General features: G+C 42.3%; 1 protein-coding gene across 1 annotated transcript in view; it reads left to right on the top strand.

The window, feature by feature from the left end:
- The window catches only part of LOC126285058 (coagulation factor IX-like), a 284,637-nt gene that overhangs the window by 7,600 nt on the left and 251,127 nt on the right, over positions 1-25,910 (top strand). Inside the window, exon 2 of the mRNA XM_049984381.1 lies at positions 10,814-10,978. Coding sequence (XP_049840338.1) covers positions 10,814-10,978 — 165 coding nt within the window. The remainder of the gene's footprint in view (positions 1-10,813; positions 10,979-25,910) is intronic.

The following is a 25,910-nucleotide window of genomic DNA, read 5'->3' as shown; positions in this document are numbered from 1 at the left end:
ACATCAGACAAATCTTCCCCCTCATAGTGGCTTTCAATGTATTCTTTCCATCTATCCGCTGTCTCCTCTGCATTTAACAGTGGAATTCTCGTTGCACTCTTAATGTTACTGATATTGCTTTCAATGCCACCGAAAGTTGTTTTGCCTTTCCTCTATGCTGTTTCTGTCCTTCAGACAATCATTTCATTTTCTATTTCTTCACATTTTTCATGCAGCCATTTCGTCTTAGCATCTATTTGTTTCATTCCTCAGCGACTTTTATTTCTGTATTCCTGAGTTTCCCGGAACATTTTTGCAATTTCTCCTTTCATCGATCAACCGAAGTATTTCTTCTGATACCCATGGTATCTTCGCGGTTACCTTCTTTGTACCTATGTTCTTCTTTCCAACAACTCTGATGGCCCTTTTTAGATATGTTCATTCCCCTTAAACTGTACTGCATACCGAGCGAGGTGGCGCAGTGGTTAGCACACTGGACTCGCATTCGGGAGGACGACGGTTCAATCCCGTCTCCGGCCATCCTGATTTAGGTTTTCCGTGATTTCCCTAAATCGTTTCAGGCAAATGCCGGGATGGTTCCTTCGAAAGGACACGGCCGATTTCCTTTCCAATCCTTCCCTAACCCGAGCTTGCGCTCCGTCTCTAATGACCTCGTTCTCGACGAGACGTTAAACACTAACCACCACCATCACCACTGTACTGCATACTGAGCCATTCTTTATTGCTGTATCTATAGCCTTAGAGAATTTGAAGCGTATCTCGTCATTCCTTCCATATCCCATATCCGATTTCGGAATCTCTGTCTGACCATGATGTAAACTGAATGAAACCTTCCCGTATGACGTGGCCCTTTCCAAGTATACTTCTTCCTCTTGTGATCCTTGAACAGAGTATTCGCTATAACTAGTTGAACATTAATTACAGAACTCAATTAGCTGTTAATGTATATGATCTCACTTCTGGTCACCAGTGTTAATGAATATGGTGAGGGATGTGGGGAGAAGGCTGCTAGATATGCCTCGTGGCGGCAGTGTGTAGGAGGCTGAGTGGTCACGATTTGACAGTGGCCATCCGGGGCTGCCGTTAAACGACAGGACAGGAAATCAGGCAGAATAAAGGGGATATATTACAATGTACAGTGTGCAATGGGCACGCCTACGGACGGAAGTTACCAGGTTTAGACCAGTCTAGGAAGTCGAACAATTAACTGAAATGGGCAACGGAAGGGGAAGCGGTTCATGTTAACTTACGTTGGTGGCCGGTCGTGGAAAACAGAGCCAGAGGCTCTGCCTTCCGAAAAGACGTCTGTTCTGCTCGAGGTCTGCATTACGAGACAGAGAGGCAACTGTGTTCCGCTCCGCAGAACACTCCAGTGTCCACACACGTGACCTTTATCTCACGGACGCTATTGGCTAAAAGCAATGGCGTGAATTCACTAGCAGTTTCAACGGAGGTCCCAGGCCGTCTCTTGTCAACAGCTTTAAATGGAAAGAACTGCCTCGGTCTTACAAGACAAGCGACTTGTGTCACGAAGGTGCAGTGTAAGATACTCTGGGAGAAAACTTGTAAGGATTTCACTGGTCCGTTGAAATAAATTTGTTAAAGCAATTCCCTAAAATATTCCTTTCCTGGTTGCCACAATGTACATTCCTTCTCCTTCTAGAGAAGTGATGACAACCATTGTTTAAAAAACGGTGTCAGGCACTCTCTGGAAAGACAGTTTGGCCTTGTAGCCGCCTTCATACTATGGGGGGGATCTGTTACAGTATTTCATTTGGTGTATTTAAGTGGGAAGTGACCAACATATACTCAAGTTTATCAAATTTCATGACTTAAGAAAACAGTAAAATATCAACTATTCAAACTACAATAAAATATCTCCTGTACTACACTCCTGGAAATGGAAAAAAGAACACATTGACACCGGTGTGTCAGACCCACCATACTTGCTCCGGACACTGCGAGAGGGCTGTACAAGCAATGATCACACGCACGGCACAGCGGACACACCAGGAACCGCGGTGTTGGCCGTCGAATGGCGCTAGCTGCGCAGCATTTGTGCACCGCCGCCGTCAGTGTCAGCCAGTTTGCCGTGGCATACGGAGCTCCATCGCAGTCTTTAACACTGGTAGCAAGCCGCGACAGCGTGGACGTGAACCGTATGTGCAGTTGACGGACTTTGAGCGAGGGCGTATAGTGGGCATGCGGGAGGCCGGATGGACGTACCGCCGAATTGCTCAACACGTGGAGCGTGAGGTCTCCACAGTACATCGATGTTGTCGCCAGTGGTCGGCGGAAGGTGCACGTGCCCGTCGACCTGGGACCGGACCGCAGCGACGTACGGATGCACGCCAAGACCGTAGGATCCTACGCAGTGCTGTAGGGGACCGCACCGCCACTTCCCAGCAAATTAGGGACACTGTTGCTCCTGGGGTATCGTCGAGGACCATTCGCAACCGTCTCCATGAAGCTGGGCTACGGTCCCGCACACCGTTAGGCCGTCTTCCGCTCACGCCCCAACATCGTGCAGCCCGCCTCCAGTGGTGTCGCGACAGGCGTGAATGGAGGAACGAATGGGGACGTGTCGTCTTCAGCGATGAGAGTCGCTTCTGCCTTGGTACCAATGATGGTCGTATGCGTGTTTGGCGCCGTGCAGGTGAGCGCCACAATCAGGACTGTATACGACCGAGGCACACAGGGCCAACACCCGGCGTCATGGTGTGGGGAGCGATCTCCTACACGAACCGTCATCGAACCCATCGTTCTACCATTCCTAGACCGGCAAGGGAACTTGCTGTTCCAACAGGACAATGCACGTCCGCATGTATCCCGTGCCACCCAACGTGCTCTAGAAGGTGTAAGTGAACTACCCTGGCCAGCAAGATCTCCGGATCTGTCCCCCATTGAGCATGTTTGGGACTGGATGAAGCGTCGTCTCACGCGGTCTGCACGTCCAGCACGAACGCTGGTCCAACTGAGGCACCAGATATGGAAATGGCATGGCAAGCCGTTCCACAGGACTGCATCCAGCATCTCTACGATCGTCTCCATGGGAGAATAGCAGCCTGCATTGCTGCGAAAGGTGGATATACACTGTACTAGTGCCGACATTGTGCATGCTCTGTTGCCTGTGTCTATGTGCCTGTGGTTCTGTGTGATCATCTGATGTATCTGACCCCAGGAATGTGTCGATAAAGTTTCCCCTTCCTGGGACAATGAATTCACGGTGTTCTTATTTCAATTTCCAGGAGTGTAGTTGAAATCATCACTGTCCATATCATCAGATCTTAAAACATACGATGGTAAAATCATACCAGAAAGTTTCACAAAAGAGCAATAAACTATTTTGGCTTCTGTCAGGCTCAGAAAAAAAAGCGCTATTAATCTGCTGTTGCGGTACAAACTCTTTGTTATAGGGAGTAGATGGTGGTCGAATTGAATCATGACCGATTTTTAATGATTTACAGGCATTGTTTGTATTATGTGGCAAATATCATTCTCATTGTTAGATAGTGGAACTAATACCACAAATAAAATGCATCAACATGACAGAATACTCTGTTCTAGGATAATCAAAGAATTTGGATAGAAAACATAATTAATCAGCTTAATAGCTTAATGCAATCGTTTACATCTGACTTGGGTAAGAACTGGGTGAAGTACATTTAAAAACAGTGATAACAAGTGTAAAATTGTGCTGTGTCCTCTACATATTAATTATGTGTAATAGTTGCAAATAGTTTCACAGGCTACAAAATATTAGCACATTTCAGTAGGATGCAGGACGCAGTTAGCAAGCTGAATAGGTGATGTTCCATAAATCACATGAAAAACTTTAACCACATTAACTTACGTTAAAATACAAGGTACAAAAGTTTTCCTGTAAAATACTGGAACTATGGATGAATTGAGGGGATAACAAAGGCTACACATCAAAACCCATGAATATCTAATACCAAAATGCTACCTTCTCACTTTAAAGTACCTTCAATCACTTCATAGAGCAATCGTCCTTCAAAACATAGCATACTGGAATACATACGAACACGCAGTAGGAGAAGAAGACAGTGAAATATTACACCTAGGTCAAAATTACTCAGTAGTTTGAACTATAAAAATTTTAACATAAAGTAGTGAGAGCATTTGATGTGCAGTCACTACCTCAACTTGGATACATAATTCTAAATTGCCAATACGGCAAAACAGTTGTGAAAATCGCAGAAAAGCACAAGATAAGACACAACTATTCATTTACAAACCATTTTAAATTACCTCATGGGACAATACAGCTCAGGCACATCATTTAGTTTTACATGCAAATTAATTAGTTAAAAGTAACGCAAATAAAAATGAACAAGGTTGAAATGTGACCACATTGTGGTCTAAATGGTTTCCGGTTTTCACAACAAATACTCTAGGTGTCGTAATGGGATGCTATAATCAATATTTGTCGTAAGTTAATGCTCAACAGGGAACACACGGATTTAATGCTTTCACAATAGTGCCACTCAGTCCTAATATTATGCAAACATGTTACAATAATTATTAACAAGGACAGGACCAAAACAACACATTTTGGACTATCAGTTGACAGTGAAGATCGGTTACAGCCTTATTTTTTCCTCTAAAATGACAAAGTTTAAGAAAAATACATGTCTCGTCAACTGCTCGTAGAGTTTACGTACAGTTTTGAGATTATCAGGGTACTGTCATATGGCATAAAATAAACTTGTAAAACAAAGCCGTAGACATGGAGAAGCACACAGGCAATATTCTACAAAAGATAATTAAAATGCATGTCCTAAGTGACAAAACAGCTAGCATTATTTTCGACCTAGTCATAAAACATCACCTAAAAAAGGGAAAGAATGCACCGAGTTTATAATCAGATTATAAAATACGAAAAGATTCACAGCTAGAACGTGGTTCTGCGCGACAGAAGTACACGCACTGTTTGTAAACAAACTTCTGACTGACGGGAGAAGAGCACATGGCTTGTCCGGTGAGGAAGGAGAGATTTGCATGTGATGTCGACAAACTTAAATGGCGCTTCTCTATAGTTGGGCGAAAGGTGGCAGCACAGAGTACACGTGGTCAGGCTTGAGTACCTATAAGCACGAATTAATCTTGTTAGCTCCAGCTGGTAGCTATGTTACGAAAGGGAAGTATTACAGTGGATGAAAAACTAGTAAGTACACTACTGGCCTTTAAAATTGCTACACCAAGAAGAAATGCAGATGGTAAACGGGTATTCATTGGACAAATATATTATACTACAACTGACATGTGATTACATTTTCACATTTTTACATTTTCATCCTGAGAAATCAGTACCCAGAACAACCACCAATGGCCGTAATAACGGCCTTGATACGCCTGGGCATTGAGTCAAACAGATCTTGGATGGCGTGTACAGGTAGAGCTGCCCATGCAGCTTCAACACGATACCACACTTCATCAAGAATAATGACTGGCGTATTGTGTCGAGCCAGTTGCTCGGCCAGCATTGACCAGACGTTTTCAGTTGGTGAGAGATATGGAGAATGTACTGGCCAGTATATACCTGAACTATCGTCGTCGATTTGCTGTCGATTCTGATAAGAACAGCTCTTTCACTGAACTGTTCGCAGTAACATACTTTCTGTCCTACCTTCCTGATCATAGCGAATCCAACTCCCGTTCTACCACTTTCTGCTGCTCTTGATATTACCCTATACTCATCCGACCAAATTCTTTGTCTTCTTTTCATTTCACTTCACTTTCTTTCTTTCTTTCTTTCACTGGTGCCATGTCCTGCACTGACGCAGGGTCGCCATTGTTAGGAACGGATTTGGCAAGGTTAGGATGAAGGGGTGGCCGGATGCCCTTACTGCCGCCACCCCGTACCCCCTGGGACAGAACTAGTGTACCCCAGCTGTCTGCGTATAGTGTAATTCATGGAATAGTGCGAACGTGTTCAGATGTTGGCGAGTCGTCTAACTGAGGCGGAACGTGGGGACCACCCCGGTGTTCGCCCAGCGGGATGTGGAAAACCGCCGAAGAACCACCTCCAGGCTGGGCCCTCGTCGTTAATCCTCCAGGAGGATTCGATCCGATGCCGGCCCGTCTACTCGAGTCCAGGAAACAGCGCGTTAGCGCTCTCGGCTATCCTGGCGGGTTTCCATTTCACTTCACTGACTGCTGCTATTTCTAGACTGAGCCTTTGCGTTTCCGTTTTCAGATTTTCTAGTTTCCCTGTCAAGTTAAAGCTTCTGACATTCCATACCCATACTCGTAGAACATTATCCTTTCGCTGATTCTTCAGTCTCTGCCTCACAGTCGCCTCCCCCTTGGTATCTTCTCCCAGACATCCGAATTGGGGATTATCCCGGAATCTTTGGCCAATGGAGAGGCCATCGTGACAGTTTTTCAATTATAGGCAATATGTCGTTAATGCAGTGGTTTCCATTGTCTTCTGCATCCTCATCCCGTTGGTCATTGCTGAGTCTTCCTCCTGTAGGGGCAGTGTCCCACCCCTAGGGCAATAGAGTGCCCAGAACATCTGTCCGCTCCTCCGTTGGCGGAATGAGGGTGACTTCTTATCCCGGAAGTCTTGGACCGCCAAAGCTGATTATTAACCAAAACTTAAGCAGTGGCGGGATTCGAACCCGGGACCGAGAACGTTTTGATTACTAATGAAAGACGCTTCCCAGCGCCGAAAGAGAGGGGTGGGGGGCAAAGTGGCCACAAGTCGCAAACTGAGGCCTGGCCGCCACGTCCCGTCCCCACTCTCCAGCAACCAAGGAAAGCATGGGGAACGTGGAGAAGAGGTACGATGAACATAGTTTGTTTATTGATTTTTCTTTTCATTATTTTTTATTTATTTACTTATTTATTTTTGTCTTTAATACCACAGAGAACATCAGGAAATGGGTACAATTGTTTATTAAATTCAAAATAGTTTTACTTGACTATGACTGTGATGAGATTCATGAAACCAGTGATCTGTTCATCTGAAAAATCTTTTTTAAAATGACGTAATTTTTTTTCTACGATTGTAAGCGGTTCCTGTACAGCGACATTAGTATAAAGATATTGATGTATAATGAAAACAACTTGGTGTCTGAAGTGCATTCTAAATCTTTTATTTTACGAACTAAGACATGACTATTGGGGATGGAATAATTGTTCTCGAAAACGAAAGATTTTTTTCAGAGTTTCATATAGAAATCTGGTCAAATAATGGTACCCGCTATTCATACTCTTACATATCGGCGTTACGGATGGCAAGGTTTGTGGATTTTAACTTGAGACGGAAGTTTTGGGGGCTGAGGGTTCATGTTAATAAGAATAATCTTCTGAAAGGTTTGATTAGAAATTTTGCGTTTTCGGTGGCTGACCTGAGTCTATTTTGTAATTCTGCAGTCGGATCCTCATGCAGTTTCGAAATATTATTTTCACTAAAAAAATCAAAGGTTTTGGAAATATATTCAGACTTGAAGGCAATAACTAAAGAGCAACCGTTGTCAGACTTAGTTATTAGAGCATCTGCTTCTTTAAGTTTATTGCTAATGTAATTTACCAATTTTCTATTGTTATGAGTAACATTATGAAGAGAGGCTGTATTTTTACTGAGAATGTTTGCTACTTCATAAGCAATTCTAGTTTGACCTGAATTATCCATATTGTTATAATTGAAACCAATTTTTATATCGACAAGCATTTCTTCTATCACATTTTTGTCTGACAAGGAGGGCATGACGTTGTACTTCAGCCCTTTCCCAAGTAAGACAGTTTTTCTGTGTGAAAGTGATGTTAGTTTCATTTAGAATTCTTTTATAAAACACGCAACTGCTTGTTTTTAAAAAGCATTTTGTGGGCATTTTTAACCACGAAACAAACAAGCTACTTAATTTCTTTTCGTGCTTAAGCATTATGCCTTGTTTACAGATTTCTAAATTTTCATTAATCTGTATCCAGAAATCGTCATCGTTAAAATTATAATTAATACAAAGATATTTGTGAGTTCTAAACACATATAATATGCCTCTTCATTAAAAGGTCTTTTTTAGCATATAGCTTTTTAACATTATCAGAAATGAGATTTGTTTGAGAACTTGGGATCTTTGACACAAGTAGCAAAATTACTATAAGGTTTCGCGTAAGTAGGGACTAGTCTCCTTTTTTCACATTGCTTATTAAACTGAATGGCCATACTTGTACATATAAGTTCCTTCTTCAGATCTTTATATTTAGAGACAGTCTTAGATGCTTGGGCAGGCAAAAATCGCAATGTTTTAAACATGGCTGCTTGGTTCAGTTACCGTTTATAAATTAAAGTTGAAACAAATGAGCCCTTGGTCACAATTTTTAGTCTTATTAACTAGGTTTCAACACTTCTAAGAGTGCCTTCGTCAGAATTTTTAAAGTTTAAAGTGGCCTGTAACATAATTACAAATTTATGAGAAAATAAATTTTTTTATATAAAAGTGAAAGTACTGACTAACAATACTAGACAGAGACAGTAATTACATGTAACGTATAAAATAAATAACGGGCCAGAAGGCCTTTAGTCACAATTTTCTTAAAAAGAATGCTTGAACGTGAGCCACTATTGGCTGGTCATATCTGTAAAGCCACAGGTAGCAACAGTTTCTGGCGTGGGCAGCTGAACAAGTGCGGGCAGCTACTTAATTTCACACCAAGAGTGCCATCTGGTAGCAATAAATGTAAGCAGGCTACTTTACATTTAAAATACAGAGAGCTGATGTTAAAATGAACAGTATTTAGTACTTGAACTCACAGACAAAGTTTTATATGACAACTGCACACATGGTAAAGTTTTGCTTATATAAAAGCATAGAAATACAGTTTGAAAACTGAAAACTGATTAACAGTACTAAAGTGACTAAAGCTCTTATGGCCTGTTGTTTATTTTATGCGTGACATGTAAGTACTGTCTCTCTCTTGTATTGTTAGTCAGTATTTACAATTTTTTATAAAAAAATTTATTTCCATAAATTGGTAATTATGTCATATGTAACTTTAAACATTTAAATTCTGATGAAGGCATTTTTTGAAGTGTTAAAACCTGGTTAATAAGACTAAAAATTGTGGCCGAGAGCTCATTTGTTTCAACTTTAATTTATAAACGGTCACTGAACCAATCAGCCATGTTTAAAAAAAAAATATATCCAATGTTTATTTATTCTCAGAAGAAATGAAGTTACTTAACTAGTATTTCGTTTTGCAATTGCACTGTGGCAGCAAGCCATTGTTAGCTATAGGAAAGTAATATGCATAAAACTACACTACTGGCCATTAAAATTGCTACACCAAGAAGAAATGCAGATGATAAACGGGTACTCATTGGACAGATATATTATACTAGAACTGACATGTGATTACATTTTCACGCAATTTGGGTGCATAGATCCTGAGAAATCAGTACCCAGAACAGAAACCTCTTGCCGTAATAACGGCCTTGATACGCCTGGGCCTTGAGTCAAACAGAGCTTGGATAGCGTGTACAGGTACAGCTGCCCATGCAGCTTCAACACGATACCACAGTTCATCAAGAGTACTGACTGGCGTATTGCGACGAGCCAGTTGCTCGACCACCATTGACCAGACATTTTCAGTTGGCGAGAGATCTGGAGAACGTGTTGGCCAGGACAGCAGTCGAACATTTTCTGTATCCAGAAAGACACGTACGGGATCTACAACATGCGGTCGTGCATTATCCAGCTGAAATGTAGGTTTTCGCAGGTATCGAATGAAGGCTAGAGTCACGGGTCGTAACACATCTGAAATGTAACGTCGATTGTTCAAAGTGCCGTCAATGCGAACAAGAAGTGACCGAGACGTGTAACCAATGGCACCCCATACCATCACGCTGGCTGATACACCAGTATGTCGATGACGAATACGCGCTTCCAGTGTGTGTTCACCGCGATGTCGCCAAACACGGTGAGACCATCACGATGCTGTAAACATAACCTGGATTCACCCGAAAAAAATGACGTTTCACCATTCTTGCAGCCAAGTTCGTCGTTGAGTAAGCCATCGCAGGCGCTCCTATCTGTCATGCAGCGTCAAGGGTAACCGCAGCCATGGTCTCCGAGCTGATAGTCCATGCTGCTGCAAACGTCGTCGAACTGTCCGTGCAGATGGTTGTTGTCTTGCAAACGACCCCATCTGTTGACTCAGGGACCGAGACGTGGCTGCACGATCCGTTGCAGCCATGCGGATAAGATGCCTTTCATCTCGACTGCTAGTGATACGAGGCCGTTGGGATAAAGCGCGGCGTTCCGTATTAGTCTCCTGTACCCACCGATTCCATATTCTGCTGGATCTCGACCAACGCGACCAGCAATTCGCGATACGACAAACCGCAATCACGATAGGCTACAAATTTACCTTTATCAAAGTCGGAAACATGATGGTACACATTTCTCCTCCTTACACGAGGCATCACAACAACGTTGCACCAGGCAACGCCGGTCAACTGCTATTTGTGTATGAGAAATCGATTGGAAACTTTAGTCATGTCAGTACGTTGTAGGTGTCGCCACCGGCGCCAAACTCGTGTAAATCCTCTGATAAGCTAATCATTTGCATATTACAGCATCTTCTTCCTGTCGGTTAAATTTCGCGTCTGTAGCCCGTCATCTTCGTGGTGTAGCAATTTTAATGGCCAGTAGTGTAGTAATCTACCGACAAGTGCTGACTGATTATTGTGAACTATGTTTTTCTTTTTTCTTTAATCCATCAGTTCTTGTTATATCAAGCTTTGACACTAGCGTGTGGGACAACTTTCGCCACCTTGTTCCAGTATGCGACTGCTACGGTGGCAACTGCTACTGCAGGTGGTGGGACATTGGACCAGACGACGAGGTGTGTACTTTCTCTACGGGCACCCTATACTGTGGCCGGTTATCAGTTCCCAGACGCCGCGGCCTCCCACGTAGGAGCCTGGCACGTGACAGGAGGGCGTGGGGTAAGTATATTTCACAGGTTAACTCAAGTTGTCGGTTTTTAAATATTTTTGCTACTTCTTTGTTTAGATTGTTATTCACGTAAGGTCTCTCTACTTAGTAAGTATTCACCGCAATAAATATCAACTTTGCAGATCACTTAGCCATTCTAAGTTATTTCTTACCCCTTAAATTGTAGTATTATTTAGCACGTACAATAATGTCATAACAGCACATATTGTTGAAGAAAAAGACAGAGACAAGAAAATAACGATGCATAATCTATTAATCTACCCGATCACAACCACTTAATCCATATTTTTTAATGAAAAGCAGTCCTAATCGAAATAACTTTCTTTTTTTTATTATGGTAACTGATTTTGGTCTATACGACCGTCCACAGAATACATATTCTAGACGACATGAGGAGCTTCTAAGTACCACTTACATCTAACTGTGGAACTGCAAATACAACTGCTTCAACAGCTGCGACAGGTACCGGGACAGACTAATCAGCATCTTCGTGACACAGCTCCACACGTCATGGTATGAAGATGATCTTATGTACCAAAACCGATTACCGTAATCGAAAATACACTCCTGGAAATGGAAAAAGGAACACATTGACACCGGTGTGTCAGACCCACCATACTTGCTCCGGACACTGCGAGAGGGCTGTGCAAGCAATGATCACACGCATGACACAGCGGACACACCAGGAACCGCGGTGTTGGCCGTCGAATGGCGCTAGCTGCGCAGCATTTGTGCACCGCCGCCGTCAGTGTCAGCCAGTTTGCCGTGGCATACGGAGCTCCATCGCAGTCTTTAACACTGGTAGCATGCCGCGACAGAGTGGACGTGAACCGTATCTGCAGTTGACGGACTTTGAGCGAGGGCGTATAGTGGGCATGCGGGAGGCAGGGTGGACGTACCGCCGAATTGCTCAACACGTGGGGCGTGAGGTCTCCACAGTACATCGATGTTGTCGCCAGTGGTCGGCGGAAGGTGCACGTGTCCGTCGACCTGGGACCGGACCGCAGCGACGCACGGATGCACGCCAAGACCGTAGGATCCTACGCAGTGCCGTAGGGGACCGCACCGCCACTTCCCAGCAAATTAGGGACACTGTTGCTCCTGGGGTATCGGCGAGGACCATTCGCAACCGTCTCCATGAAGCTGGGCTACGGTTCCGCACACCGTTAGGCCGTCTTCCGCTCACGCCCCAACATCGTGCAGCCCGCCTCCAGTGGTGTCGCGACAGGCGTGAATGGAGGGACGAATGTAGACGTGTCGTCTTCAGCGATGAGAGTCGCTTCTGCCTTGGTGCCAATGATGGTCGTATGCGTGTTTGGCGCCGTGCAGGTGAGCGCCACAATCAGGACCGCATACGACCGAGGCACACAGGGCCAACACCCGGCATCATGGTGTGGGGAGCGATCTCCTACACTGGCCGTACACCTCTGGTGATCGTCGAGGGGACACTGAATAGTGCACAGTACATCCAAACCGTCATCGAACCCATCGTTCTACCATTCCTAGACCGGCAAGGGAACTTGCTGTTCCAACAGGACAATGCACGTCCGCATGTATCCCGTGCCACCCAACGTGCTCTAGAAGGTGTAAGTGAACTACCCTAGCCAGCAAGATCTCCGGATCTGTCCCCCATTGAGCATGTTTGGGACTGGATGAAGCGTCGTCTAACGCGGTCTGCACGTCCAGCACGAACGCTGGTCCAACTGAGGCGCCAGGTGGAAATGGCATGGTAAGCCGTTCCACAGGACTACATCCAGCATCTCTACGATCGTCTCCATGGGAGAGTAGCAGCCTGCATTGCTGCGAAAGGTGGATATACACTGTACTAGTGCCGACATTGTGCATGCTCTGTTGCCTGTGTCTATGTGCCTGTGGTTCTGTCAGTGTGATCATGTGATGTATCTGACCCCAGGAATGTGTCAATAAAGTTTCCCCTTCCTGGGACAATGAATTCACGGTGTTCTTATTTCAATTTCCAGGAGTGTATATAACTTATTGTAATTTTGACCGATTTTTATTAAAACAGTTACAACAATAGTCGTAGTTCCGCAGTTGTATCAAAAATTATTGTACAAATTATAATTGTATGGCACTATGTGGTCCTGGGATGTGCAGATTCCACCAGTTCCCTACATCTATATAAATAATCCATTCTCGAATTAGGAGAAGCATCAGATTAGACAAGAAAGAGGTGTGTATGAAAGGCAAATCCTTTATTAACATGATTGATATAATTTTTAAACTGACCAACATATCACCCTCAGTTGCTTTTGAAGATTCTTCTAATTACTTTTTTTAACTTTTTTCGGTTGTCACTGTCCTCTGACAGGTTCTATAGAGCCTCGTATGAATCTCCCCTTTATCCCTTCCTCAGTCACTCGTTGTATACCTTCCAGTCTTCCGAAAGACGCCGACACTAGTCGTTTCGTTGACTTTCACATTACCCATATTTTAGATGCAAATTATATACAGGGTGGTCCATTGATCGTGAGCGGGCCAAATATCTCACGAAATAAGCGTCAGACGGAAAACTACAAAGAACGAAACTCGTCTAGCTTGAAGGGGCAGACCAGATGGCGCTATGGTTGGCCCGCTAGATGGCGCTGCAATAGGTCAAACGGATATCAAATGCGTTTTTTTTTTTACAATAGGAACCCCCCTATTTTTTACGTATTCGTGTAGTACGTAAAATCATATGAATGTTTTAGTTGGGCCACTTTTTTCGCTTTGTGATAGATGCGCTGTAATGGTCACAAACGTATAAGTACGTGGTATCACCTAACATTCCGCCAGTGCGGACGGGATTTGCTTCGTAATACATTTCCCGTGTTAAAATGGACCGTTTACCAATTGCGGAGAAGGTCGATATCGTGTTGATGTATGGCTATTGTGATCAAAATGTTCAACGGGCGTGTGCTATATATGTTGCTCGGTATCCTGGACAACACCATACAAGTGTCCGGACCGTTTGCCGGATAGTTACGTTATTTAAGGAAACAGGAAGTGTTCAGCCACGTAAATGTCAACCACGACCTGCAACAAATGATAATGCCCAAGTAGATGTTTTAGCTGCTGTCGCGGCTAATCCGCACATCGGTAGCAGACAAATTGCGCGAGAATCGGGATTCACAAAAACGTTGGTGTTGAGAATGCTACATCAACATCGATTACACCGGTACCATATTGCTATGCACCAGGAATTGCATGGCGACGACTTTGAAAGTCATTGGGCACAAGAGAAATTATGGGACGATGACAGATTTAGTGACGAAGCGTCAGCCACCAACAGCGGTAACGTAAACCGCTATAATTTGCAGTACTGGGTAACGGAAAATCCACAATGGCTGCGACAAAGTGGAACATCGGCAACCTTGGCGAATTAATGTATGGTGCGCCATTATGGGAGGAAGGATAATTGGCCCCCATTTTATCGATGGCAATCTAAATGGTGCAATGTATGCTGTTTTCCTAGGTAATGTTCAACCGATGTTGCTACAAGATTTTTCACTGCATGACAGAATGGCTATGTACTTCCAACATGATGGATGTCCTGCACATAGCTCGCGTGCGGTTGAAGCGGTATTGAATACCATCTTTCATGACACGTGGATTGGTCACCGAAGCACCATACCATGGTCCGCACGTTCTCCGGATATGATGCCCCCGGATTTCTTTTTGTGGGGAAAGTAGAAGGATACTTTCTATCGTGATCCACCGACAACGCCTGACAATATGCGTCAGCGCATTGTCAATGGATTCGTGAACATTACGGAAGGCTAATTACTCGCTGTTGAGAGGAATGTCGTTACACGTATTGCCAAATGCATTGAGGTTGACGGACATCGTTTTGAGCAATTATTGACTTAATGTGGTATTTACAGGTAATCACGCTGTAATAGCATGCGTTCTCAGAAATGATAAGTTCACAATGGTACATGTATCACATTGGAACAACCGAAATAAAATGTTCAAACTTACCTACGTTCTGCATTTTACTTTTAAAAACCTACCTGTTACCAACTGTTAGTCTAAAATTGTGAGCCATGTGTTTGTGACTACCACAGTACCATCTATCACAAAGCGTGGTCCAACTAAAACATTCATATTTCTTTATGTACTACACAAATATGTAATAAAAATGAGGGTTACTATTTTTAAAAATGCAGTTGATATCCGTTTGACCTATGGCAGTACCAACTAGAGGGCCAACCATAGCGCCATCTGGTTTCCCCCTTCAAGCTAGACAAGTTTCGTTCTTTGTAGTTTCTTCGTTTGATGCTTATTTCGGAAGATATTTGGCCCGGTCACGATCAATGGACCACCCTGTAGAGTGATACGTAGATCCTATGAATTTGAGTTGAAATTAATGTATTTTTTTTCTTTTTATTAAAGATTGTCCGATATTGAATCCAGTTCATGAATTACTAGTAGGCGTTTTATTTCTTGAATAATACGTTTGGCTGGGCTGACAATTGCACAGAGCGACAGTAGACCGAAGTAGGCTGGAGGGCACCGTTAACTTAACGCAACTTAACGCAGATTGTAAAAGGTGACTCCGACGCCAGGTAGGTCAGTGTTCGCCGAAAGCTGTTGTGTGTACAGGAGGAAGGGGCGCCCCGTGCTAGACGACGCAATACAGACAGCAGGTAACGCCCAACGGCCGCAGAGGAGTCGTCGGGATTCTGCACGAGATGACCGCCACTCCCATATTCCTAAAGCGTTTTTCTGCTGTGAGGGCGTGGTAATGTACAGTTATGATCCTAGATGGTGGGCAACAATGAGCCTTCGGCGGAGAAGACAGCACCAGTCTGCCAACAGGAGGGCAATGTACCAGTGGACACCATGCAGGCTCTGTGAAAGCTACCGGTATCTATAGCTCTGTCCACAAGGCAGAACATGGCAGGCGAGTCAGAGGAGTCTGTAGGTGTGAGACTGCGATTTTCTCATCCCACAAATACCTGCAGCTGACCTATCTTATATATAAAGCAGATGGGAGTCTCAGGGGGGTTGTACAAAACAGCATGCTAACGCGCTCCTTTGAGGCAGCGATAGGACAAAGCCACAACACATTCACTTATTTACAAATGGCACGAAAATGGGGAAATTTGATTCGTCAGCATGCTCTGATGTAGTAGTTTTGGAAAATTATTGAGAAACTGGAGGACGCTCCAGGAGAATCGGCACTTGTCATTGGATGACTGTTCGTGAGAAGCTAGGATTGGCACTTGAAGAAGAGACGAATATTGCAATGGAAGAGGACAGGAGCTAAGGTTACTCTTGGTTCCCTGCTGGTGAGAGAATAACTTCGAATTCTGCATACGGTGCGATTAGCAGTCATTTCACTTTGCATGTGCGTCTAGAGCATGATGTAAAGTTTGCGTTAGGCAGCTCTTCGAGATTCACAATCATTGTCCGACACTGTGGCTAACGACAGCATCACTGACAGACTACAGAATGAAGCTGGAAAAAAAAGAGTGCAATCAGGTTAGGCATTTATAGAAGAGTCCACCAGAAAAATGTGTACACACTTTGTCAGGCTCTACTGAGATATCCATATTGTCGATCGATTTGAATCAAGAGTTTGTTGTAGTATGGTCTTTGTCTCAACAGATGTTAGTACTTTTATCTCGGTATTGAGAAAAGAAGATGGCTGGAGCACGCTTGACATTCGAGCACGAACATGTATTGTGTAGTGGTTTTTCAAGTTTGATAATGCCGTTGAAGTGCAACATCAGTGGAGGCGAGTTTTTGAAACAGAACCGCCAACCCACCTAATAATTAAACGCATCATTGACAAGTCTAAATTGCATGGAACGATTTGTGATATTCACAAAGGAAGATCAGGAAGACAGCGTAGAGCTACAAGTTCTGCTTTGTCGGCTCTCGTGTTGGATACATTTGTTAATTCACCACAGAAGTCTGCTGCGCATGGTGCACGTGAAGTGGGGGTTAGCAGTACAAGTGTACGAAGATTCTGAAAGCTGCGAAGTGGGAAGATTACGGCACACAATTAATGATGACGATCCTGATATCCGAATGCAATTTTGCGAATTGTATCAGCAAATGGTAACGGATGACGAACGATTTGTGACGAAGGTAGTATGGAGTGACGAGGAAAAATTTAAACATAATATCGGTATAAAAGTGTCTACTGGACACCGAAAAATCTGCATGTTTATGTGGATAAGCCGGTGAGGGGTTGTTGTGTGGTGTGGACTATCATCTAGGGGCTTAGTAGGACCCTCTTTCTTTGATGCTACTGTCACTGGAGAAGTGTACCTGGGAATGTTACACACATCAGTTTTTGCCAGGTATACGTGCGCTTTATGGAGCTGATGAAGAGGTCTTCTACCAACAGGACGTGGCGCCACCACACTACCACCTAGGAGCACAAGCTTTCCTGCATGGCAACTTTCCGGGACATTGAACTGGACGAAGAGGACCAATTGAGCTCCCTCCACGGTCGCCAGATCTAACACCTATGGACTTTTACTTGTGGGGATTTGTGAATAATAACGCCTATCAACGTACGCCACGCACGCTGGAGTAACTTCGCCAGGAGATTACAGTGATATGTGCAGCGATCTCCAATGCAACATTGACTGACGTAGTTTAGGCGACCGCTCATCTTTCTGTTATGTGTATAGCCACCAATGGTGAAGATTTTGAACATTTAAATTAACCATGTGCTTAACTGAAGGTTGTACAATATGTGTGATCATTTATTAAATGTAAAATAAACACATAAGTAATACTTTTCGTTTCTTTGTGTATATATTTTTCTGGGTGAATCCGTATGACACGATGTACTCTGTAAACGTTAGCGTGTTAATGAAATGGAGGAAGACGCTCTTCTGGCATGCATAATTTTACGAACTCAAATTTTGGTAATCACTGTAGTCATATCGCAGAAACGGATCAGTTGCTAATAATGTAGTTACCTACCCATCGGCTCGTTGTCTTGAACCTCCGCCAACCTTCGTTACTTGCAACTGTTTCATGATTCTGTGAAAATTTTTCAGTGAATAGGATGTTATCAAACATGTTCGTATTATTCTTCAGTGCAACTACTGTGCTCGTTTTGTGTGAGGATCTGTAATAAACATTAGAACATAGGAACTGAGACTTTCATTACATATGTGTCTCATCTGGTCACAAAATTGAATAACAGTGTCGCTATTCCACCACCCTTTTGAAGTCCGTAAAGCCATAATTTAGCTTTAATTTTTTTTTATTAAAAAATCGTTATGTAATGAAAGATAGTTTACATCTTCATTGGGCATCTACATACCGATAGAGAGCAATAACCTAAAGGTGTAGGTGGTAGAGCAGTACACTTCGGCTTCCCCTATAGCTCTTATCCTGTACAGCACCCTATGGTACCTTGAAAGTTACTCCCTGATGTCTTTATATCTCCAATCATCCTTTGTTTCCGTCAGTGTTCTCCATAATGTTACATTCTTTGCTAGTTCTGCAGAGAACATCCTATTATCAGACTACACGTAATTTTCATCGTCCTTCTATAGCACCACATCTCAAACGCTTCATTTACTCAGAAATTTCTCCCTCATATTAATTGTGGTGCTTGTTATTAGCCGACTCATTTTGGCCAAGAATGCCCTAAACGCCTGTGCTTCTCTTTCTTTTTATGTCATCCTTGCTTGATCCATCATGTGTTATTTTGCTACTGATGTAGCAGAATTCCTCAATTTTTGTTTACTTCATTTTCCCTACTATTGATACTGCTAACATAATTTTTACTAATCCTCATTGCTTCTTCCTTTCTTCTATTTATACTCATTGTGTAAACATTAGACTGTTTATTTGATTAAACACTTCCTGCAGTTATTCTTCACCATTTTCACTGAAAACAGCAATGACAGTTTTTCATTCATATCCTTTCACTGTGAACTTTAATCCCAATTCTGAATTTTCTTTTATTTCTGTCATTGCTTCTCCGGTGAATAGATTGAATGATAAAAGTAAAAGAAGTAAAAGACTACATGCCCGTTTTACACCCTCCCTAATCTGAATACCCCATCCTTGATCATCCATTTTTATCATACCTTCTTGATTCCTGTACATATTATATATAGGCTATAATTAGCAGTACACTACAGGGCATTCTAGATGACGTTGACTCTAAATATTAGGTAACTCTTCTAGTGTCAGATTACATTTAACATAGACAGAAGGTTTCCTTCTTTACCTAAGGCTATTTTTCTTATTATATTCAATATTTTTACTGCACACATAATAAAAGAAGAACTTTTTCAGAGTATCAAAGAGCTGCACTCAAGAGCTGCAATCAAGTCTTGCTTACAATCCGGTATCACTCCCTTCCATTTGGATTGATTTGTTTTGGTTATAATTGTACTATGTCAATTGCACTGAGAAATTAATTTTCTGCAGTATATAATAAAAAGTAAACTAACTCACAGAGTATTAACGTGTTATTGAATGAACTGTAAGAATCACAGTCAAAACAGGAAGTCACAATTCAATTGCTACTGACATATCAGAAGCAGGCAGACACATTGACTCCTTAGCACTCTATAGAAACTTAAAAACCATCGTATTGCCATCAAAGTGACCTAGTAATCTTGTTGAGAGGTCCACGTGCAAGGGTACGATGTAATTGGATATGAAATACAAGGGTCCACTAGTTTAAAGGAAATGCCATGTAACCTGGTTCTACAACTGCTGAGAGAACTTGCCACCTTGTATATCCGGATAATAACTAATACAGTCTGTAGGAAAAAGGATAATCACAAATATACCAGGACATCTCAAAGCTATGGATTAGTTATACGCAACATTACGGTAAATACGAAAATAAAAGGCAAGTAAGAAAACCAAACGGATAATGACACTGAAAACAAAAGTGGTCTATAAACTTTATTTATGGGAACAAGGAAGCATTGAAGGAGTGTACTAAGACATATTTACAAAATAAGTGCCATACCGATATTCAGAGGGCAGTATCATTGGGAAAATAATAACAAAAGCTGATACCAAGTCAAGACCTCAAACGAGAGGTCTAAATGTTTGGTCACCAGAAATTGAGCCAAAAATCTCAGGGAACATGAAAATTATAACGGTATCTGTACAAAAACACAGATAGTAATTTGGAAATGGATACAGACAGTCAGCCTAATGACTCATGCACCCAACTTCATGACAAGAATAACATACTGAAAATAGAAAAGAAAATTATGAATGTGTTATATGTCATTCACTTTGGCTTTTGGAAAGGGATGGGCATGAGGCAGGCAGTTCTGACGTATTAGCTGATAATGGAAGCAACATTTAAAAAGGAAAAACAGGTTTTATCCACCTGGAAAAAGCATTTGAGAATGTAGATGGGTGCACAGGTTCGAAATTCTCAGAAAAAAGAAGTAAGATCTATGAAAATGTGGATAACAAGTAGGGTATGAGTGAGCATTCTAAATGACCTTGAACTTGAGGATTGGGCTACCCCTCCAGTGTCCGGCTACTCTTAACTTTGAGAGGAGGTGTCGGGTTACAACAATTGTTATACACTGTGCTATGTTTGGCAACACCAGAACTTTTATCTTATATTGGTCACAGTCCCTACTGCTGTGGCCTCCCTAGCAGATGGAAGTATTTACCTTCGCTAGTGCTGCTTGAAAAAGGATGGTGACAGCGACAGAAAGGTAGACTCAATACTGCTAGTAAGCAGGAAGTTGCGCTGACTCTGAAGAAATGCCCATCATCGACTGACGGTGTGCTTACTTGGCTGTGCCTAAGTGGAAGGGACCATGGTCCATCGTGCAGAGAACTGTCACTGTGCATGCTTGGCTTCAATGTGGGGTGCGCTTATGAAATGTAAATTAGCTGGACTCAGAAATTGTATGTCCTCACCATGACAGATGTTAAGTTTCTTCAGGTATTGTGCACTGATGGTTGTGTCATCATTTCCTGATTTCCCATTCTTATTGTATACTGTTATTTGAGTAGAAACTATTTGAATGTATTTCATTTGCTACATGAGCTGTAGAGATTCAACACTTTCAAATACACACGTCATTACACAGACGTTCGCCAGATTTAAAGCATTCATTGGTATCTGCCTTCTATGTGTGTTATTGTAGATATTTCACTGAACAATTTACAATGTATGCTTGCTTACTCCTTAGTTAATAATACGCTTCTGCAGGGCGCATATGTCAGTGCAGCTTTGTAGTCCTTGTTACTAACGCGAGCCTGTTTCAGGTACATTGTGAGATATTCTATTTGTCATATGAAGGAACTCGAAGTTTGACGATATAAACACTGCATGTAACGCTGTACCACCTCTAACTTAGGCAAGCTACACAAACATGGAAGGAATCGCTCTAAACATCACTTCTATTCTTTGTCCACCAATTGATGCTATACCCAGATATTTCGAGTATTTATAAACTAGCTAAGTAAAATCGGAAGAGCACTGTACAACTTACTACATTAATTGTGTTTTAGCTAAGAGGAAATCTTCCACAATTGTCTGGGACATGTATAAGAACTCGTAGTATTAATCATTCTATCCTTTTATTTCTGCATTTTGGACTTTCAGCAAGATTAAGGTTTTTCACAGAGTAAATGCATAACCTGCTTAATAATTCTTATTCCCTTACAGTATTTTAAATACATTTTAATTTCTGTAGATCTGTTATATTCCAGAATAAGTAACTGTCGTGTTTGGGTATTTTTATCATTCTTCTGCTCTATTAAGTTGTTAATTGCTTGGACTGCGTGTGAATTTTAATAGAAATTTTTGTACAGAGAGTAGGTTGTAAACTTGTTTGAACAGAAGAAATATCAATAAATGTGGGATGTGTTAATGTAGCTAGGACGTAGTCAATCGCTTCCACCATTTCTTGCCCTATGGTCCCAGTCAACGCTACACAAGTCGTATGAAAGCGAGCTCGAATGACCGGGTGACAGTGTCCACGGATATATGTCTAATTACGCTAGCTTTTTCACTGATACAGTGTCAAAGTTTTCAGAGTGGCCACCGATGCAAAAATTCAGGCCTTCCTGAGGAGGTGTGAGCTGGACTATGAATTACAGAGATGAAAGATACAACTCAAAGCTACTTTTTGTGACTTGATTGAGCAACTGCGTCAAAATGATCACTTACCCATACATCAGACTACTGAGCCCAAGGAGGTAACTTCTGGCATTGCTGCCATTGTTGCTGGCAGAGGATAATTCCAACACTACGAGTCATTAGGGTTGCTTCCCATTCCACTTACATATGGCGCACAGGAATAATGATTGTCAGAATGCCTCTGTGTCTGAAGTAATTATTCTAATCTTATTCACAGTCTTTATGTGGGCGATATGTGGGAGTTTGTAGTATATTCCTAGAGTCATCATTTAGAGCGGGTTCTTGAAACTGTGGTAATAGACTTTCTCCCGAAAGTTCATGTCTGTCATCTAGAGTCTTCCAGTTCAGTTCATCTTGTATCACAATAACACTGTCTCACGGATTAAATAAACCTGTGACCATTTATGCTGCCCTTATACATTCAATATCCCCTGTTAGTCCTATTCAGTACAATTCACACACACTTGAGCAGTATTATAGGGTGGTTAAGCAATCTCCTTTGTATGCTGATTGTACTTCCCCAGTATTCTGCCAAAACACCGAAGTCTACCATGTGCTTTACCCACGACTGAGCTTATGTTATCATTCCATTCCCTCTACAAATTATTACACTTGGGCATTTGTATGAGTTGGCAGAGTCCAACAGTGACTCGTTGATACCATAGCCATAGGCTATTACACTTTTTTTGCTTTGCGAAGTGCACAGATTCACATTTTTGACGATTTAAAGCAAGCTGCCAATCTTTGTATCAGATTAAAATCTTATCAAGACCAGATTGAATATTTATGCAGCTTCTTGCAGATAGTACTTCCATATAAATAACTCCATCTCCTGCAAAAAGCCTGATGTTACTATTAACATGGTCTGCAAGGTCATTAGTATAAAATATGACAGCCAGTGTCCCAACACACTTCCCTGGGGCACACCTGACGTTACTTCTACATCTAACGATGACTCTCCATCCAAGATCACATGCTGTGTCCTCCCTACCAAAAAGTCCCCAGCCCAGTCACAGGTTTCATTTGATACCCTGTATCATCGTACTTTTGACAATAAGCGTAGGTGTGACACTGAGTGAAACGCTTTTCGGAAATCCTGAACATTGCATCCACTTGACTGCTTTGATCCTAAGCATTCATTATGTAATGTGAGAAAAGTGCAAGTTGAGTTTCACATGATCGATATTTATGGAATCCGTGCTAGTTAGCACTGAGGAGGTCATTCTGTTCAAGATACCTCACTATGTTTCAGCTCAAAATATGTTCTCAGATTCTACAATAAATCGATGTCAATGATGATGGACGGTAGTTTTGTGGGTCACTTCTACTATCTTTTTTTGTAGACGAGTTTGACCTGTTCTTTTTTCCAAATACTGAGCACAGGGTTTTGTTGCAGCGACTTGCCGCGGATTATAATTAGAAGAGGGGCTAACTCATCCCCAAATTCGGTATAGAATCCATCGGGCGTTGGAACTTTGTTCAGTTTTAACCATTTCAGCTGTTTCTCAATTCCACTGACGTTAATACCTATTTCATTCATCTTTCCTGTGGTACAATGATTAAATTGAAGCAATTCTGCAGGATTTTCCTGTGTAAAGGACACTTGAAAATAGAATTAAGCATTTCAAATTAGATTTTATTACTCTCAATTTCAGTTCCTGTCTTGTTCGCTGGGAGATGGACACAAACTTTGCAGTAATACATGAAAGTTCTCTCCTATTATGGGCTTTTCGACATGTTACATATAATCCAATGTGTAGCCAACTATCCTTTTAAACTTCAGCCATAGTTCCTCAACGCGCTCCTGCCCTGTGCTCAAAGTTTCAAGTTCCTCGTTGAGATAAGACATTGCAGATTTTTATCTAGTTTACAGAATATATCTGCTTTTCAGGAGCGCTTCAAACTCTAGAACTTTTTGCCAATGCCTCGGCAGTTAACCTCTAAAATTGAAATACTCTCACATATGGGAGGCGTTTCTCTCGATCTTACACTGACTCTTGCGGGTTTCCTGTAGGTATCATTATGTGGTTTGTATGGATATATATATATATATATATATATATATATATATATATATATATATATATATCTGCTTCTTTTTGTTGTCCTTTGTATTTTGGTAATCATTACCGCCACAACCGTGTCGTGGTCACTGATACCAGTTTCGATGTCGACGTCCTCAGAGAGGCCAGATCTATTGGCTGCCATTAGATCCAATATATTTCCATCATTAGAGGTGTTTCAAACTATTTGTTTTGATAATTTTCAGAGAAGTCATTTAGTAATGTTTCACAGGATGTCTTATCATACCCACCACTAAAAAAAATAACAATAATTTTTCAAATTAATTGTCTCTATCAATGATTACAATATTACTGGGGAACTTATGTACAAGTGAACTGAGATTTTCTCAAAAATTTTCGGTTACATCAGGAGATGAGTCTGATGCACGATACAAGGATTCAGTTATCATTTTATGCCTGACCTTGATAATGAGTCTTACAAAAACAATCTCACGTGCAGCTCCAATTTCCATCTCAGTGGATTCGAGTTTCTTGTCTACTGCGAGAAATACGCCATCTCCACTTGCCATTTGTCTATCGTTTCGACAAATACTTAAATTTTCCCTAAAAATTTCAGTGCAATCAATTTCACGTTTCAGTCAGCTTTCTGTAGCTAGTATCATATGACCCCCACTGCTTTTCAGGAGCGCTTCAAACTCTAGCACTTTTTGCCAATGCCTCGGCAGTTAACCACTAACATTTAAGTACTCTCACATATGGGAGGCGTTTCTTTCGATCTTACACTGACTCTTGCGGGTTTCCTGTAGATATCATTATGTGGATTGTATGGAGAGTCGCTAATCTAAAAAGCCCTTGTGTGCACCCTACACACAGTAAGATGTCTGAGTTACAGATCCTGATGCGTAGTGCACACCTGATCCATTAAGGGGGACCCTGCCATTCTCAACTGTATCGCCCAATTTCGGGAAGCCGCAGCCTATCTTCTCATAGAAACTTCGAAGTCTCTGGTTGAGTCTTCCACATGAAACCAAAGAAACAGGATCAGTTCTTGGGACAATGCTGCAAATTGTGAGCTTCATTGAAACTCCATGCGTAAGATTGGTCTTCTTAACCTTCTCCGCCAGTCGCTGGAATGACCAAGTATGACAGGCATCATTTGTTCAGATGTGTGCCACAATCTGTTATTGGTCGCACCTTGTACCCTCAATAGCGGCTGGTATAGCTTCTTCCACACGTTGAATGACGCCCCCAGGCATACACACTGAGCAGATTCGATATCCTTTCCTGTCCCATGCTATCATTTCCCTATAAGGAACCAGCACTCGCCATAAATTTGAACTGTTGGTGATTAATAGACCCGTACCCTTATGGGTTCTCGTTCTCTTAACAGTGGACGAAACACGTTTCCCCAAAACAGGTGCCGGACGGGGTGGCCGAGCGGTTCTAGATGCTACAGTCTGGAACCGCGCGACCACTACGGTCGCAGGTTCGAATCCTGCCTCGGGCATGGATGTGAGTGATGTTCTTAGGTTAGTTAGGTTTAAGTAGTTCTAAGTTCTAGGGGACTGATGACCTCAGATGTTGTCCCATAGTGCTCAGAGCCATTTGACTCTGTCTCAGTTTCAGTAAGAGACAGCACTTTAGACTTTTTGGTTTGGGGAATCGGTACAACTGCCTAAGTCCCCCTGGTCCTCGTCTACCCTGTACAGGACAATTAAATCTACCACTGAGACGCCAGTCGCAGTCAAATGGATGGGTAGCGACAGATCCCATACTTTCTGCGGA

Source organism: Schistocerca gregaria, chromosome 1 (genome assembly GCF_023897955.1).
Source record: "Schistocerca gregaria isolate iqSchGreg1 chromosome 1, iqSchGreg1.2, whole genome shotgun sequence".
NCBI classification, from domain to species: domain Eukaryota; kingdom Metazoa; phylum Arthropoda; class Insecta; order Orthoptera; family Acrididae; genus Schistocerca; species Schistocerca gregaria.
Note: the sequence above shows the minus strand (reverse complement) of the source record. Positions and strands in the feature narration are given on the sequence as shown.